This window comes from Sylvia atricapilla, chromosome 5 (genome assembly GCF_009819655.1).
Source record: "Sylvia atricapilla isolate bSylAtr1 chromosome 5, bSylAtr1.pri, whole genome shotgun sequence".
Lineage (NCBI taxonomy): Eukaryota > Metazoa > Chordata > Aves > Passeriformes > Sylviidae > Sylvia > Sylvia atricapilla.
In genome coordinates, this window is record NC_089144.1 from 49648800 (window position 1) to 49666696 (window position 17897).

Consider the following 17897-nt stretch of genomic DNA (forward strand, 5'->3'; position numbering starts at 1 on the left):
TTGACTTGTTTTGCTCTCAGGGGTGGTAGGTATGGCAGAAGCCAGTGCCTGCCAACCCAGTGTCTTACAGGATTGGTTTACTGTGCTTCTTTGGGTGACTGTCTATGTGCTGGCAGCATTCAGGGAGGTACTGGGTAGGGGGAGAGGCAGACACTGTGGTGGCCATATGATCATTTCAGATAAACATTGGATTGTGAATAGTTTGTATTGGAAGAGACCTTGAAAGGTAACATAGCCCAAGTCCCAGAAGAGGAGTGCAGGTCTCATGCCAGAAAGGCTTAATGGGGAATCTCCTGCCCTTTTGGGCCCTTGCTCAGGAAGCCTGTGCTTGGTTTGGAAAGAAATTTTTAATGATTTTTATAATGCATGTAAGGCATGTTAGGCCTGCATCCAAACAATCTATGGAGAACCTTCAGCTCCAAAGGAGTTGACGAAAGAGCAGAGACTGTCAACACCACTTAAAATTTAAACCCTGGTCTCTACAGATATCTTGTACTGAGTTTAAGCAGACACCGGCATCAAGCAAAGAGTTAAATCTGTAAAGTGAAGGATGCACTTTTAAACATCTCATAAATTGCTTGTAACTGCACAAAATACCGCAGGGTGCATGTGAGCACCCCCACATGAAGCTGAATTGCAGCCAGTTAAAATATCCTGCAGCTTTTGCTGATAATCCTGATGAAAGAGAGGCTTATTGTAATAGAAAGAAAATGTAGGAAGGATTTGTAGATAAGTGACCATTCTAAGTCAGTGACCTGGGGGAGGACATGATGCAAGCAACATTATTTGATGAATCATTGAAAACTGTAAAGGGAAGAGTGGCAAAACTTTTTTAGATAACAAATATATATGTTAATATATCCAATTCTGCTTTGTCATAGAACTGCAGCATGACAGCAGCTAGGTTAGTAGAGAGAGCCCTGATACACAGAGGCAATTATTAAAATATCCATGTAAAAGAGACAAATGTTCAGGAAAACAGATGAAGGATGAATGAAGAGTAAACTTCATTGGACACATCCTTATAAAACTGTTCACCAAGGGTCACCTTCACCTGAAAACCTCTTCAATGGAGCACTTATTTTAGATTTAAGACACTAGAAATATTTCTGATTCCTAAGAAGTAGGCTAATGAATGGACATTTCAGTACTGACTTTACTGTGGCTGTAAATAAATTGCAGACTCTCCTAGGTAAGAGCAGTAGATGGTTTTAAATGATGGCTGGTGGAAAAGACAGAAAGCTAAACAAATCAATGTTCTCATGTTTAGATTGGGAACATTAATATCATCAATCCTGTGCTTTCAAAAATAATGTTTGGACTTTCCCTACCCCCACTTCCATTATTAGATTTACTTTAAAAATCAGGATGATTTAAAATATTGCAATTCTTGATATGCTTGTTTTTCTTAGATGGCCATAGTTTCTGTGAACAGGGAAAAAAATCACATTTAAGAATTTTTCTTGGCATCTCACGTGTATGGAACAAAATAATCCAGAGGTTCTTATTTGTCATTTAAAAACATCAAGCATTGGAAGGCATGCGATTAGCTTTTGAAATCTAGAAATAATGTACTGTCAAATGTATAGATAAAAATGTGTGTATATATGTAAAAATGTATACATAATGTATGTATATTTATATAGATGCATTTATATATATAAATGCATCTATATAAATGGATCTATATAAATACAGATCATCAGAGTAATTTTTTAAAACAACCATGCACAAAATTGAGAGATGATATTTTTATTCCAACAGAGGGGTTCATAGTCACACAGATTTATCTCAAAATAGTAAGCAGTATACAATAAAACAAATTAATAATTTCAATATGAATAAAGTCCTGTATTTTTATGAAGAGATGGTTATCAAATCTGTTAATGGGTTATTCTTAGGAGAAAAATGAATGTTTAAAGGCTCAATTACAAATGATAACAAATATGACCTAAACATAGGTCTGCTCTGCTATTACAGTGTTTCTTACTGGTTGCTGAAATAAGTTGAATATTTTCCTGATATGAGAGGGGAAAAAATACCCTTTTAAATCTGCACTATTTGCCTTTCAAGATTTCTCCTGACAGGAGACTGCACCAGGTAGCAAGATACAAATAGGCACTTTTACTCTAGAGCTGAGATTTCTGGGAAGTGTAGTTTAGAAATCAGAAAGGAAAAATCCACAGCAATAGGGTTTTTCTCTCTTTTATAGATGGTTATTTATAATTAGTGAAATGACAAGGGTTTTGGTTTTGCAGTTAATGAAGCTACAGCATTTTGTATTTGCAGTTAGTGAAAATGCGAGGGTTTTGTGTGGTTATATGCAGTGATACTGATCTGGTCTGGGGCCAATCCCAAAGGCATGTATTTCTTCTGATGACAGAAATGCATTTAAGCATTTATCTGAGAGATTATGAAGAATACCTTTGAAAGGAGTAAGATGTGAATTGCTAAAGGAGATTCACATGATTAAACTGTATCACCAGTGATGTACTGACAAATGAAAAAAAGGTAAGCACATCCATGTTGTGGTCAAGCCAGTGGGAAGTGAGTAATCTCCACACTACCCAAAGTAGAAACAAGTAAATTTTCTCCTAGTATGTGGCAATGAAGCCAGAACATGCATGGATGGAGATGAGGCAGGGTAAGTGGAAACCTCATGATAGCGTAGAGCTCCAAATGTTGATGTCTGACTTGATTAGACAAGAGAACCGTTGTCACACTATATTGGTCAATTAATGCTCTTCCCCGCTATTTCTCTTGTATATTCTTACTAAGGCACCCTGTCTCTGACAGTGAAAAGTACTTCTCTGGAGGGTTACCTGAGGAAGGCACCCAAAGGACCCTGCGACTCTAGAACTCACAATCTCTTTACATACAATACTGGGATAAAACCAATATCTAGTAAGGGGACAGCTGCAGTGGTGAAAAACCTGCAGCAGGACCTGGTAGACTTTTCTATTTGGCAATTAAAGGGTAGGAAGGTTTCTGTCATAATTCTGCTAAGAAGCAATCTTCCCTTAATAGAAGCATTGATAGAAGAGTGCCATACTCCCTATCTACAGGCTCATCCCCAAATTTGGCACTGTGGCCCCTTTGGCCTTACAGTGGGTTGCTGCCCTGGTGACAAACACTCTGTGGGTCTCACTGTGTCTGAACCAAGGGGAATATGTTGCTTACCTCAATGAGGTTTCAAGGTTTCTCCCTGTGATGCAAGCTGTAATTCTTAGTTGTGTTTGAAATCCACAGTGATGCAGTTTCACTGGGACCGAACATCAGGCTTAGCTTCTGAAAGATGATTTTAAAGGTTAAGTGTAATCTTAAACCTACTGTGTTATCTTTTGTAGTCATCTTTCAAAACCATAGATAACTAAAAACGTGTTTTCCTATCTAGATATGACTGAGAATATAATAAGAAAATAGGAATGAGCATGTAAATCACAGCAGAAATTACTTCTGAGTCATGATTTTTCCTTTCGTTGCATCGTATATAGTTGTAGGGCCTAGAGGTTTGCTGATTATAGATCAGTTTACTAGTCTAAAATTATATTATCTTGATTCCATCAGAAATCCTGCTAAACTCAGTATTTAGTTTGCACTCATTTGGTATAAGTCTTCTTTAGTAGGGCTACCTTAGGCAAGTCATGGACTTGGGTTCAGTGATGATGTCTCACTGTATTGTCTGAAGCATGGAAAAAAGTTGTTCACGGAACTTCAGAATCTAGTCTCAAACCTTAAGTCTCTGAATTGCTTGATTGGAAATGTGCAAAGGCTTCTTTCATTAGACATCTGCTTCAGGGGGACCAGGGAGAATGCTTGTTTCTGCAAGATAGGATGGAAAGGGTTACTTCACTAAATACAGCCTAGAGACTACTGCTCTGGGTGTTCCTCTAAACCCCTGGATGCAAACACCATCTCCTCTGGTCAAGCTGGATGCTTTCTGAAACACTTTCAGAAGAAGTCAGGAGGCATCTCACCATGCTTTATGAAGGTGAAAGGAATCTTCACAGCACAGTGGGTGAAAGCAGTTACAGAATCATAGGCCTCATGTCTAAAAGGAAACTGGATGTTTCGAGCCTGTGGTAGGATCCTGAACTACTACATTTCTGTAGATGATTATTTAACCTGATCTCAAATCCTGGCAATATTTGCCATTAAACTAATTTTGTCTAAATGTTGTTCAAGCCCATTCATCATGAGTACAACAATTCTTTACCTTGCTGTCTTTGCAACGTGATTTTGCACATTTGAAGGCTATTACACTCTCCCTGTTCAGTTTGTGTTTCTGTGAAATAAAGCAACACAACCTTTCCTCATCGATCATGTATTTTATTGTAGTGGATAATTTTCCTGTTGTTTGCCTCTTGTTCATCTCTAGCTGATGAGACCCCTACATATTGAAGTTCACTGCCGAGAAGATGATTTCATACGTGAGTCTGGACTTCTTACTGCTGCAGAGTAAGAGAACATGTTATGTTCATTCCCATATAAGATGCCTGTTTATTCATAGTATTTCTCTTTTTTTGCAACCATATGTTATAGCTGATTCACATTCCATTTTAGCTGCCCAGCCTTCTTCTGCAGAGGGTTTTTCAAAGTAAGAAATCAGTTCACGAAGAACAGAAGAAAAAATCTAAAATGATATTAAGTCCAGTGCAACAAAGCCAGTAAAGCTTCAGTTATCAAGGGAGGAGTTTGTGAGAAAGTCTGTAAACTCCATTTCATGCTGCTATAAAGACGTGTACTGTACCTCTGGTTTAATAGTGACTCTCAGCTTGGATGAGACAAGAAAACAAATTTTCAAACCAACATTTACCTGTAAATATGAAACACCTGAAGCAACTGAGCATGGACAACTGTGTTACTTATAAATCTGATTAGGCACCTGCTAAACTGGTGGAGGCTTAACAGACTTGGGAATTACAGAAAGACTTACAGCTTAAGAAAGTGGAACATATTCTAGGTAATGAGATGTAAAAGAGAGAAAAGAAAAAGACGGAGAGAAACAGAAAAGGAACTGAGATGAAAGCCAGTGGTGATCAAAGATGTGACCAGATGCTGCTATGTGTGATACCAAGTGAGAGGAGAATGAAGACAGCAGTGGACAGGTCAGTTACTATGTAAGGCTTGATTCAAACTTTGACTATGGTGCAGGTTTTATTGCCATTAAGTGGTGCTGTGCAGGACACCATGCCAGATGCACATGCCAAAAGCGTAATCTCTTACCAGATGAGTTTAGTACCCTTCTGCTGAATCAAAGGTCAAAGACCAGATGATTGAGAGCACATATCAGCATCAGAAGCTTACCAAAGGACATCCCAGCTCTGAAAAAAACTCTGGCATCAGAGAGTGGGTTTGGTAGTCTCTCAGAAAGAAGGGACATCTTAGACCTAGGAAGCAAGTGGGTAAATAAAATGCTGTGATTTAAGGAAAGACTTCATGTGTGAAAGTATGGTACACATGTAGGAAATATTAAAGACTAGTAGTATGTGCATATATTTAATGTGTACATTTGTTAAGAACATGCATAATTTGTGTGCAAGATCCTGATCAGATGCAAGATACCTATCTTTGTGTGCTTATTTTTAATTTTTTCTTTTTTTAGCTCTTTTGCTCTCTTTCTTTTTGACCCTATATGCTCTGGGCGTTTCCCCTAAGGAATGTTTTTGTGCAATTGTCTTCATAGGGATATTTGGGGCCTTCATCTACAACTGCATAGAGCAACAGTGCCAGAGAGTGGCTGCCTGGGATAAGTGCAGCTGGATTTCACTTGTAGTTAAGCGTTTGGGACTTTGGGACAAGCACACACAGAATTATAGAATATGCTGAGCTGGAAGGGAACTACAAGGATCATTGAAGTCCACCTCCTGGTCCAGTGGTTGATCTGAGCAGTACAGAAAGAAGAGAAAGGCACGTAAAGTGGCCGGTTGCAGAGTAACTATTTCTGTTGTCTGCATTCCCTAGAAATTTCACGGGACTTGCTCTGATTTTTGAACGCTATTCTTGGAAAAATGCTAGGGAAGATGATGTGAGCTGTGACCAACAGTTCCTTTCCCCTTTGGTCCTGCTTGCTCATACTTCCATTTACAGGCTGTAAGCTGTTCCCATACTGTGCGGATTGCTCCCCTTGCTCGGGCAGAGTTCCCTGTTCGTGAAACCCTATGAGCCCCAGATCAGACAAACAGCACTGTGTCCCTTGTCCTGGAATAAGTGGGACCCATACTTGGGCCAGTGACTCTCACTCCCATCATCTTCATTTTTAAAAGAGATACACACTTGAGCTGCCCTTGAGTACCTGCACCCAGTATTTACCTCCTGTTAACTAAGCTTTCAGATTCACAGCCTGACCAGTGGCTTCTGAAGGTCACTTGGATTCTCCTCCCTAGGTGAAGGAAAAGGCTCTCCAGTTGGAGTGGGGGTAAATGCATTTGTGATGGATTGGGAAAGCTGAAGCTCAATAGGGTTTTGAAATATTTTACCACAGGATCCACTTTATCAAAAGGCTGTGGGGAGATGTGGGAGGAGTGTGTGGGGGGGTGGGGACCAGCAGAAGTGTGTGTAGGTGACCTTTCCTTTGGCAGGTTTTGGAGGTGTGAATGTTGAGCTTTGTCAGCAGAAGGTCGGTGGGTGAGAAAGTGAATTACTGGGTTTTTAATTGACTATATCCCCTGCTATGCAAATTGTTTTGGATGAGTAATAAATAAGAATGGTGTACAGAAAGACCATTCAGCAGATAGTTTTAACCCACAACTATGAATGCTTTTGTATTTAGGAATATCACCTTGCATCCAGGAAGTCTTTTAGCATTATTAATATGGAATTTGTTCAAAGTAACTGAGCGGATTTTATCTATTTTGGACATAAAGTAATCAGGTGGATCTCTAAATACTGATGTGAGAATAAAGCATTTTAATATTTTACAGAGTATTTTTCTTAAATCACAGAACTATTAAGTTTTATTCGATGTTCTTATCCTCAGCCTAAGTTTTCAGGAAGAGTCAAACTGATATTTGAAGGTAAAAAAAATAAAATAAATATAATTTTCTCCCATTCCAGGATCTTCAAATCAATTAGCTGAAGATAACACGGAGTGAAGGTCAAAAATAGAGAAAAAATTTCGCCCTCTAAATGATGCTACGATCTAGTCTGATTTCTGTTGCTGAAACTTCTTGGGTTTGCATGAAGAATAATCACTAGTTCACAGAAGCGAGTGGGATGTGCCAGCCTGACAGTCACTGAGAAGGCAGAGACAATGTGAGTTGTATTTCCACTTCCATGGGGTTTGTGAGAAAACAGGCATGGAGGGTCTATAGAGGAGACCTGTTGTTTTTGTAACAACAAATAGTTGTGATGCCGAGCCCCTCGCTCCTTCCGATCTCCCTGGCCAGTGAACGCCCAGCTCCTGCACATAGCCTCACATGGGGGGGAGGCAGCCTGCCCCTCCGCGCCGCTTCCCATCCCGCGCCCCGGTTCGTGCGGGGCCAAAGGGAGGCACCTCGGGGGCAGCTCCCAGCTGCTGCGCTTCTGTGGCCAGCGGCCGCGGGGAGCCGGTCTGCACGTCCTGGCAGCTCTGGGGCTCCTGAGCGCATCCCAGCCCGCCGGGACGGGGCCGGCCCCGCAGCCTCCGCTCCCCGAGCCCCGCAGCATCCCCGCCCGGCCCCGGCACGGCCGCAGGGTGGCGCTGTGACCCCGCGGGACCGCCCGGCGCCGCCCGGGCCCGGGGCAGCGCTGCGGACAGATCGCCGGGCACATCCCCGGAGCACCGCTCCGGACACATTTCCGGGTCGCATCCCCGTGCAGCTCTTCGGAGCACATCCCCAGGGAATATCCCCGTGGCACCCGCCCGCTGCCGCGGTTCGGACCCGCCGCCGCCGTCTGCATCACCCGGCCCTGCCGCCCGCCTCGTTCTGCCCCGGCCGCAGGGAAGATCTTTGCGTAGCCCGCTCCTCCTGCCACCGCATCCCCGCGACTCTCGTGAGGGACACATCAAACTTCTTTTCCAAAAAGTTTCAAAAACCGGGAAAAAGATTCACAGGTGGCAGGTGGTGGGGCTGCATCGTGAATGATATTTGGTGTTGGTCGAAGAGTTTGGGAGGCAGCTGTGGGTAAAGTTAGGCTGTTGGAGACAGGGTTCTGTAAAAGCGAAACATAGAATCAGAGTCACGGAATATTCTGAGTTGGAAGGGCCCCATAAGGATCCTCAAAGTCCAGCTCACGGACCTGCACAGGACAGCCCCAAGAATCGCACCGTGTACCTGGGATTCCCGTGATTCTGTGAAACACGGCTTCATCTTACAAAATATAATAGAAATTATAAAATAGGAGGAATGAAGAACAAAAAAACCTTGTGCTGGGTCAGGGAAAAAAAAGAATAAATGACATTTAAATACAAGGAAATGAGTGCGAAGGGAAGACTCAGCATTTTTTAAAGGACAAATTGTCTGTAGTTGAGTATTGATGACAGTGTAGCCGAGTGGACTGGAGGAGAGCTGGCTGCCTCCGGGAGCCGGAGTGCTGATTATTAAAGAATAAAACTGAGGAATGCAGGGGGAAAAGAGCCAAACCGATCCGCAGCAGAGGAATCGGAGCTGGCGGTGGAATGGGAAGTCTCGGCCGCCTTCGTCGTTACTGGGGGACCCGCTCTGAGTCCCTCTTCCCCAGCACGGCCCTTCTCTGTCTCTCTTCGCTTCCCCTTCCCCTCACAGGGACTGTTTTGGGGTCTCTGCATGGAGTCTGGAGAGGACCCTCTTTTTTTGGTCTGGGTGGGTGATGACAAGGTGCGGGCAGCCTTTACTGTGGCAGTCTGAACATGACCTACGATTTCACACTGCACCTCTTCAACCACGGCAGCCTGGCTGGCCTTTAAAAAATCCTTTGTTTTCTCCGTCAGGATAGATACTTTACGATGAAGTTCTGTGTTCAGCCTCTTTTGCTTGCTTGTCACTGCCTGCTTTCCTTTCAGCCTTTCCTGGTGTGTGTTTAGCCGATTCTCTTTGAGAGATGCCTAGAGCCATCTGTGCTGACTGTTGCTACACGTATATGAATGTATGTGTAGGAGAGGGCAGAGGTGCACGAGTTTTTCCGTATCTGTATAACTCCTACAGCCCACAGACTTGTACCGGAGTGCTATTTAAGCGTGCATATGCATGCAGATCTGTGCCTCCGGACAGGCACACATTGTGTAGCAGACTGGAATAGATAATTCCACAGAATGCAGGAATAAATGGAGCAGCTCAGAAATCAGTGAGGAAGAAAAATAGGAAAAACAGAGAGAAAGAAGTGAAAGGAAAAAAAACCCCAAAAACCAACCAACCAAAAAATAGAAAAAAGAGGAAGCTTTGCTCCACCGTTAGTTTCTGAACACAAAGTGGGGTTTTGTCCCACCGATTAATCTCTCTAGTAGCAGCAAACTGAGTATCCTAAACTAGTGTTAAGAGCCAAGTGTATCTGTTTCTCAAAGGAGGAAGCATATTTTCTTACTGCGGAAAATGATATAAAATTTGGTGGCAGGCATTTATGTCCGGCAGTGTCAAATGGCTGAAGAATTAGTCTGGACACACGTTGCCCTTTAGGACACAGAGCTGCCAGCAACTGGGAATTAACGCCTGCCTCTGTTTGTTTAGAAAGAAAGAAAAAGAGAAAGAAAAAGAAAGTAAAAGAAGAAGGGAAAAAAAAGAAAGTAGAAAAGTTTAACAGTTTCTTTTGTGAAGTCTGTATATTGCAAATCCAGCCGCGTTACCATACTAGAGGAAATGAAAAAATGCTTCGGTTTGAGAGGACGAGTCCTTTATTTCCCTTATTGGATACGTTTCATGTGTTTTCCCTAACACTCCGGCTTAAGGACGTGCCTTTTGAAACACAAACACACGCGCAGCTCGCACACACAGATAAGATATGTATTGGATCCTGACACATGCGGGGTGGAGGGAAGAGCGGGAGAGAGAGAGAGAGAAAGAGAGAGAGAGAGAGAGAGAAAGAGAGATCCTCCTACCTGGAGCCATAGATTGCAAGATACGTAGTGTTACCTGGGGAAGTCAGAACAAGTAAAAACAGATTGAACTTCAGGGCTCTGTGAGGCAGTTGATCAAGATCAGTGCTTGCTCATTCTCTCCCTCAGACTGTCTGTCTTGGGGTTTTGTTTTACTGTTTTGAGCAGCCCTTTCCGTTTTTTTCTTCCTCTTTAGCTTTAATATCGGAGCCGGTTTCGGTCACCATGGCTCTGGGAAGAGCTGCCTATCTGCGCGGAGTTGACTTTTTACAGCTCGGCCGGCTTTGCTCCTGGGTAGCTTCAGCAATGCTCTTGACTGGGATTTAATCGACAAAATCAGTTCGGCTTTTTGTGCAATTTTTATGGCTCTGTCCATTTTCTAGATCATGCACAGAAACTTTCGGAAGTGGATTTTCTACGTGTTTCTATGCTTTGGAGTCATCTATGTCAAGTTAGGGTAAGTTCTTCTGCACGACAAAATCTCCTTGGCTTTTGGGTCACGATAGTGCGGAGTTGGGAGCAAAATACTGCAGAGGAGGAAGAGGAGGAAAAAAAAAAAAAAAAAAAAAAAAGAAGAAAAAGATGTGATTATTTCTCTCTCCGCCCCCGGGTGTCCAAGCGCCGGCAGCCCCCCGAAGCACGGCCGTGGGTCTCCCCCGGTGCCGGGCCATGCCCGGCGGCGAGGCGCTCCGCCCGCCCCGAGCCTGCAGGGAGCCGGTCGCGGGTGATGACGGATCCTTTTATTTTGTACTGCTTAAGCGAACTTAAATATTATCTCTGGCTTACAGTACCCTCAGAGGAAAAAAAAAAAAAAAAAAAAAAGGCAGCCTGACAGAGTTAACTCAGGCGCTGCTGCTGGGACAATAGAGCAGAGCTGAGGTATTAGGCGAAAGGGGCGGGAGGAGGGGAATCCCTGCTCTGAACCTGCGCTCAGGGATTTGGTTTATGCAGGCCTAGACACAATTTGCGTTTCTATCCATCACACGGACGTGTTGAAATTAACTTGACAACTGGTCCGGCTACCTCTGCTCTGGTGCTCCCGGGAAGCCAAGCGGGCTCAGGCGAAGGGACCGGCCCGGGGCCCTGGAGGGTGCGGTGGGGGCTCCCGGGGTGCCCGCTGTTTGCTCCTCGGTGTTTGATCAGCGCAATCTGGAGCATGCGGTTATTTTGGTTGCCAAGTTTCGCCCTCTTTCCTTCTGCCTCTCCCCCCAGTGCCTGTATGCCCTTATTAATATTGCTCGTCGCAGTAGGCTGACTTGAGTTGAATTTCCACATTCCTGAGCCCCAGCCGAGTCCTTACCTGTCGAACTACAAACTCTTTAAAGATCCTGTCTTTGCATAGCTGCGGGATTTTTTTATTTATTTATTTTTTTATGATCAAGAATACACAAGGTGAGTTGCAATCAAAAAAGCGCTCGCTTCCCACCTTGAAATCAATACGTGGAAGAGGACGGGAAAGCCAAAGGGCAAGCTCCCAAAGGCAGGAGGAGAATAGGCACAGTTCCCCAGGGCGACGGGCAGGCTGGAGCTCGGCCGGGACAGCGGAGCGGGAGGGCAGCGGGAAGCGAAGAGCGGCCCGGCCCTGCCCGCCGGGACCCGCAGCCGCGGGCGCTGCTCCGCGCAGGAGCGGGCCCGACCCCGCTGTCAGCAGCCCGGGCAGCGGCGGGAGGAGGGGGCCGGGAGAGGGAGGGAATCTTCAAGAGGGAGCGCGCCAGAGCCGAGGATTAAGGTTTAGCAGCGGGGGAAGGAATTAAACTGGGCTCCTCAGGGATGAGAAAGGGAGCGGCAGGCTCTGTATACCACACCGGGGGCTCCCGCTGCTGCGGGCAGCAAGGGCAGAGCTCTCCCATTTACAGGGTCCCGGCGAGGCCCGCGGGCTGCTCCCCGGAGGGCTCCCAGCGGGTTGCTCGGCGGGCACCAGCCGGATCGCATCCCTTTGTGTTTGCTTATTTAGGTATTTTTTGGCACGGCCCTCGGCCCGCCCCTGCAGCCGCAGGTGCCGAGGCGGTGGCCGGCGGAGCACGGCGCTGCCCCGCAGGTGACCCGCGGAGGATGCGCGGGTGCGGAAGGAGCACGGGAGCCGCCCTCCGCGCTGCCCCCTGCCCTGTCCCGGTGAGGAGCCCGAGTCCACCCCTGCCCCGGCTGAGCCACATGCTCGGGGGTAGCTCCAAATCCTGCGTGCTGGAGACAGGTCCTTTCAGTGCTTTAACCTTTGCGGGGCCGAGAACCTGCGCCGTCCTTTGTCGTAGCCGGGGTCGGCAGCGATGGGCTCTGTCCCCCTCTAGGCTCGGATTGCCGGGAGTTTAGATGTGTAACGAATCTGTTGAGGCTGTGTATCCATAAACGAAGCGATGACAGGGTACCCGATCTACTTCAATAGTGTGAGGATTTTGTACAGCACACCCCTCACAGAGGGGCAGGCGAGCTCAAAGAAAACGCTTTGCAAAATAAGGTACAGCTTATTGCTTTCGCTGCGGCGGAAGGGAACAGAGGATTGGGCACATGTTGCAATCTGGAAGGCAGATCTCCCTTTGAAATGGATTTTGGCTAAGTTAGAATGGGATTCAGAGCAAAAATCACAAGAATGCTGTCGGACTGAGCCTGGAAGTGAAACTGAGCGGACATCAGGAACAGTAAAAGCCCTTGCAGAAACCCTATCAGATCTATCACCATGCCTGTAAGGCGATGAGGATACTTCACTTTCTCTGAACAATAGGAGAGAAATTTGCTCTGAGATCCAGGGCTACTTCTAGGCTAGGCATGTGGGGTGCAATTATTTCCTATTTCATCAGCCACTGGAACTACCATTTTGTTGAAACCATATCCTTTGGGAGTAATGATGTCTTTTCTGGTGAGCTCTTTGCTTTGAAAAGGGGGAGGTGAAGGTGGATAAAATGTCTTCCAGGGCATTCGGTTGATTTTCAGCAGGAAGGAGAGAGCGTTCGTGTCAGCCACGGCAAGGCTATTGTTGTGGTTTTGGTTGCCTTTTTTTCCCCTTGCTGCTGAGCACTTTTTCGTGTCTTAATAAAACGTGCTAAGAGCTCCACTTTCGGTGGCAAACGTGACATGAGAGGAGAGAAAATAACGCAATACATAAGCTGTTGGACGGGCCGGGGTGTTGCATAGGCTGACATGGCAGGGTCGCATAAAGAAGCCACAATCTCCTCCAGTTAGGAGAAGAGAGCAAGGTTCCACTCAGGTAGTCTTTCCTCTTGGGGATCTTCCGTTGTTCCCGTTTCTATTTCCGGTCCCCCAGTTTGCTGGAGAGACAGGGATGAGGTGAAGCATCCCTCAATATTTCTGTCGATGACGTTTTCAGGCACTGAAGGATAAAGCATCTGCAGCCCTGCTGACTGCGTGTAACCCCCCGTGATAACAGGTCACATCAAATATTGACCTCAGGCAGGACTGAAACAGAAATATTTCCTGCCAAGATCACAGAGCATTCGGATACCGTTTAATTAATAAATATGTTAGAAATTAAAAATCACAGCAGTAACACAGATGCAAATCACAGCGGAAGCTCTGGCTATGAGTGATGTGTCTTTTGGAAAGATGAAGTCGTGACAATACCCGGATCAGAGATCTGGGGACAAAGATCTTTATTCTGGGGAGGCTCTTTACTCTGGAGGAAAAGAAGGGTGACAGCCGGGCAGCTCCAAATGGAGCCGGGAAGACACCCTTTTCCCGCGGGGAGGAGGTCACTATGACTTTAGAGGGATGCAGGTGGTGGCAGCTGGCGCTGCCCAAGGGAGCAACAAAAGATGTCGGCAGTCCTTTGAGGCTTCTTTCGTGTCCATCGGAGCTGAGGGCGCAAAGGGCTACGGGCGTCGAGTACCCCGGCCCGTTCTGGGAAGGCGGAGCACACCGCGCCCTCTCGGTTGTCCCAGGGATGCTGCCGCTGGGGAACGTGAGATCCGGTGCCACTCGCCTCCCCTACGGCGAAATTCACCTTGGCTTTGCGGCATTTGCAGTAAAGGCCAACGAAATTCCGCTGCCCTCGCCCTCCCAGGGGCTGTCCCTCCGCAGGGAGCCCGCCCGTGTCGGCCCTGTCCCCCCGGCCCTTGGCGAGCAGCGGCCGCAGCTCAGCCTCGACGGCGGGCGGCACGTGGAGCTCCGGGAGCCGGGCGAGGCCCCGGGAGGAGATCCGTGCCATTCCCGTCCGGCGGTGCGGCCGCGGCCCGGGGCCACCTGGCGCCGTCCCGTCGGCGGGACCATCCGCTCCGCCGCCCCTCCACGGGCACCTGCTCTTGTGCTGCCGCCCCCGCCTTTCCCTGCTCTCCCATCGGCCGGGCACCGCTCGTTCTGAGACTCATTGTTGCCTTCTTCCACCCGGCACTGGACTTGCAGCTCGGTGAGATACAAGAAACACACGGTTCCGCCCAGAAAGGAGCCAGTGTATTGCCCCGCCTGGCGCACCTTCCCGGGTTCCCACGTGCCCTTCTGCCGGGCTCTGCACACGTCTGGGGTAAAAGGAACCGCGGCTGCGAGTAGACAGATAATAGAGGAAGAAAAAAGAAAAAAAAAAAAAAAAAAAAAAAAAAAAAAAAAAAAAAAAAAAAAAAAAAAAGCTAACAGTTTATTAGTGCCTTCCCTACTATATAGTGTCGGCAACTATTTCAGTGTAATTCTGCCCCATTTTGTCCAAAATACAACTGTTTGTGCCAAAGGAGCTACAGGTGCTGAAGTGCCCGTATTAGATGTTACCGACAATACCTCTCTTCCAGTGTGACATTTTATTGAAGGAAATGGTTTCGTCTTCAATCAAGAAAATGAGTGTGGTTCTCGCTGCCTCGGCTGACATACGTATAGAAACCATTTGGATGGAATTTACAAGGTTATTCTCATCATCATCGTCGTAATTTTTATCCTCTTCCTCCTCATCATCATTCATCATCAGTAATTTTTCGACATAATAACCGGCCCGTGGTTTTAGAATAAAAATTACCTCCCCGGAAAGAAACTGCATGGTTTGGTTTCTTTATACGACTTTTCTTCTCCTACACAACACATCTGTGGATAAAGTCATTTACGACCTGAAAATTATGGAAATTGGCAAACCGTCTTCGTTTCAGGTGGAGTGGGTCGAACTTTGCCAGCACAAGTCCGAAGTTTTCCAGTGTCAACCTTTACTCTGCATTTTTACAATTGGCTCTCCCCCTCCTTTTCCCCCCAGCCACATCTTTAAAAGCAGACGCACATTTAAAATACCTGTCCGAAGCGGAACAAATGCTAGAAATAAAAAGTGGTTACTCGTTCTCCTGGTTTCACGTTCAGCAGAGTTGCCCCAGCCACATGTCTAGCAGGGGAAAGGGCACTGCAGGAGATACACATCTCTGACTCTTTCGATATATATCGACGTGCATGCACACTTACAAAAGTATAAATATGTTCATTTTTGAATCTTAAATAATTAGAAATAAGACTATTCTGGGATGTAAATAATCGTTGAAAGGCTTAAGCTTCCGTGTCTTGTTAATCGAGATCAGAGTTTCTCGAAAGGACCTTGACTGCCCCACTGTCTGTGCTGAACTTGCAGATGAAAGTGGTTAAAGCAACCCAACCCCGAGAAGATTTTTATCGCATATTGAGCGGCGTTCAACGTTTTTCCACCAATTCTGCAATTCCCATTCCATCTGAGGGAATATTTCGTTGCGTTGCTGAGACAGCTGCACCCGTGTTCTGGGACTAGTTAAGTGGAGGAGGTGCTACCAGGGCGTTTGGTAGAGTTCCTTGCCAAGACATCTTCTTCAGTCATTAAGCAATTAACCTGAGACGAATATTTACAGACCGAGAACACTTCGGAGCCTGGATCTCTCTTCAGCCGCATTTCGGTTTAAGTGTCTTCGGTGGCCGTTTCTTTCTCGGGGCTCGTTTTCAACCCCCAGCCCCGGTATTCGCAGCGCACGTATTTCACCATCGCTCTGAGGACTTCCGAAATCAGGGACAGACACCCAAAAATGCAGAGGAAGAGCGACTGTCTCCTGCACGCCTGGGTCTGCTCGGGGCGAAGGGCTCCCGCCCGCCGGAGCGGAAAGGGGTCGAGCACCTCTTTGCCGCGGGGCGCGGGGGTGCCAAGGGGCAGGAGTCTCTCAGCTCGGGGGGAAGGCGGGGGAGAGGCAACTAACCTGCCGGGAAACGTCTCTTCGGACTTGCATCTTCTCGGGAGTGAGAGAAGGAGAGGGAAGAGCGGAGACGAAAGCTCGCTCTTGCGGGAGTGGAGAGAGGTGTGGGGAGCCGGGAGCCGCCGGCAGCCGCCCCCTGCTCGCTCCCTGCAGCGGCTGTTCCACACTAGTCCTTTCCCTTCTCTGCTCTCACGCGAAACCCAACCTCGCCAGGAAGCTACGAGTGTGCATGTCTTTATTTCTCACTCAATAAGGCTATGACTACATATACGTCCTTTTTTTCTTGACTTTGCTCTTGAAATAGAAGCCTAATTTTTAACATCGGGGGGACGGCAACAGCCAAAGCCCTGCCGAGGGTGGTGGGAAGGCGGAACCATTCGGTGCAACCGGGACAGCCGGCCACAATAAAGCGATTAACCGAGAGTGGAGTTGGTAGCTGCCAGCTCGTTCAATCTCTCCCAGGGAGAGCTAAGGGTGCCCTGGCAGACGCAGGGAGCTCTCAGCCCACCGAGCGCTGGGGGGGGGAATTAAAAATGCCCCACCGAGCGCGAAACGAGCGCTTGCCGGGCGAGGTGTAGGAGAGGGCTCAGCCAAGGAGCACGGATTCATTGCAGCCCGGGCTAGATCAGTGTCTTTCCATTGTCATCTTCCCCCAGAAAGGGAAAAAAAAAAAAAAAAAAAAAAAAGGGAGAGAAAAAAAGTAGGCGGATTGCAGTGACTGACTGCCCAATGGCAGCCCTGGGTCTCAGGAGAGTTACAGAGAGAGAGGGAGAGAGAGAGAGAGGCACTTTCTGCCATCCAAATCCCTTAAACCATCCTCATTCCAACACGAGAACCCACTGTAACAACTTCCAACCACTGAGACATGACAGGCAGGAGCCCAGAGGCAGCAGCAGCAGCGAGAGCAGCAGCAGCAGCAGCACACACTCTGCACAGGGAGCAGCATTAGCACCAGGGGAATACTACACACAACAATACAAACAAACAAACAAACAAACAGACAAAGCCCCCCCAAGCCCAAGGGACTGGATTCCAACTCAGATTCAAGCCACAGCTGACACCAAAAAGGGTGGGGAATTACGACCAGGGGGGGCCAGAAAGGAATAACCAAGGAAGCGAACTCAAGAGTGTAAACGGGATTCAGCCATGATCCTTTTTTCATCTCGCAGTGTGTTACTCTCAGTGTATTACCCTCAGATTTTCCTCATCCTTACCAGTGGGAGTTACCTGTAAGTGATCCAGATTTTTTTTTTTTTTTCCGAAATACTGTTTGCAATGCCCCCGCTAGCAGCTACCTAGGGGCAATGCGCAGAGCGAGCAGAGGGAGCCGGGAGAAGCCAGCACGGGCGGCAGCTCCGTGCGGTGCGTGGTGGTGAGGATGGTGGTGGTGGTGGCTGCGGAGGAGGAGATGCTGTGCTGGTGGCGGTGCTGGCGCTGCTGGTCGGACCCCGCCGGGGGAAGGGACGCACCGCCAGGTAACTCCCGGGGCTGCCCCGCCGGCGAGGCCGGGGCCCGGCGTGCCCGCAGCGGGGGCGGCGCACCTGGGAGGGCGGCGGGGCAACGGGACGCGGAGCGGCCGGCGTCTCCCTTGGGGACTCCGACCCCGACTCCTCCTCCTGCCAAACCGGAGATGGGCATCGCTTCGCGCCCGTCGGGGGAAGGCTGTTTGTGTGCCGAGATCCCGGGGAGCGCGGGGCTGCCGCAGCCGGCGGCGAGCGCCCAGCCCGGGCCGCCCGCGGGGAGCCCCGGGCGCCGAGGCGCTCGCCGGCCGGCTGCTTTCGCTC

At 47.8% G+C, this 17897-nt stretch overlaps 1 protein-coding gene across 2 annotated transcripts in view; it reads left to right on the plus strand.

Moving 5' to 3' along the window:
• Nucleotides 1-10211: 10211 nt before the first annotated feature.
• Nucleotides 10212-17897, plus strand: part of WNT7B (Wnt family member 7B) — a 92182-nt gene continuing 84496 nt past the window's right edge. Inside the window, exon 1 of one of the 2 annotated variants that reach the window (XM_066319460.1) lies at nt 10212-10445. In XM_066319460.1, the coding sequence (XP_066175557.1) occupies nt 10375-10445 (71 nt within the window). In that variant the 5' untranslated portion in view covers nt 10212-10374. Of the gene's footprint in view, nt 10446-16783; nt 17343-17897 lie in introns of those variants that run through there. The other variant, XM_066319459.1, reaches the window with a different exon arrangement.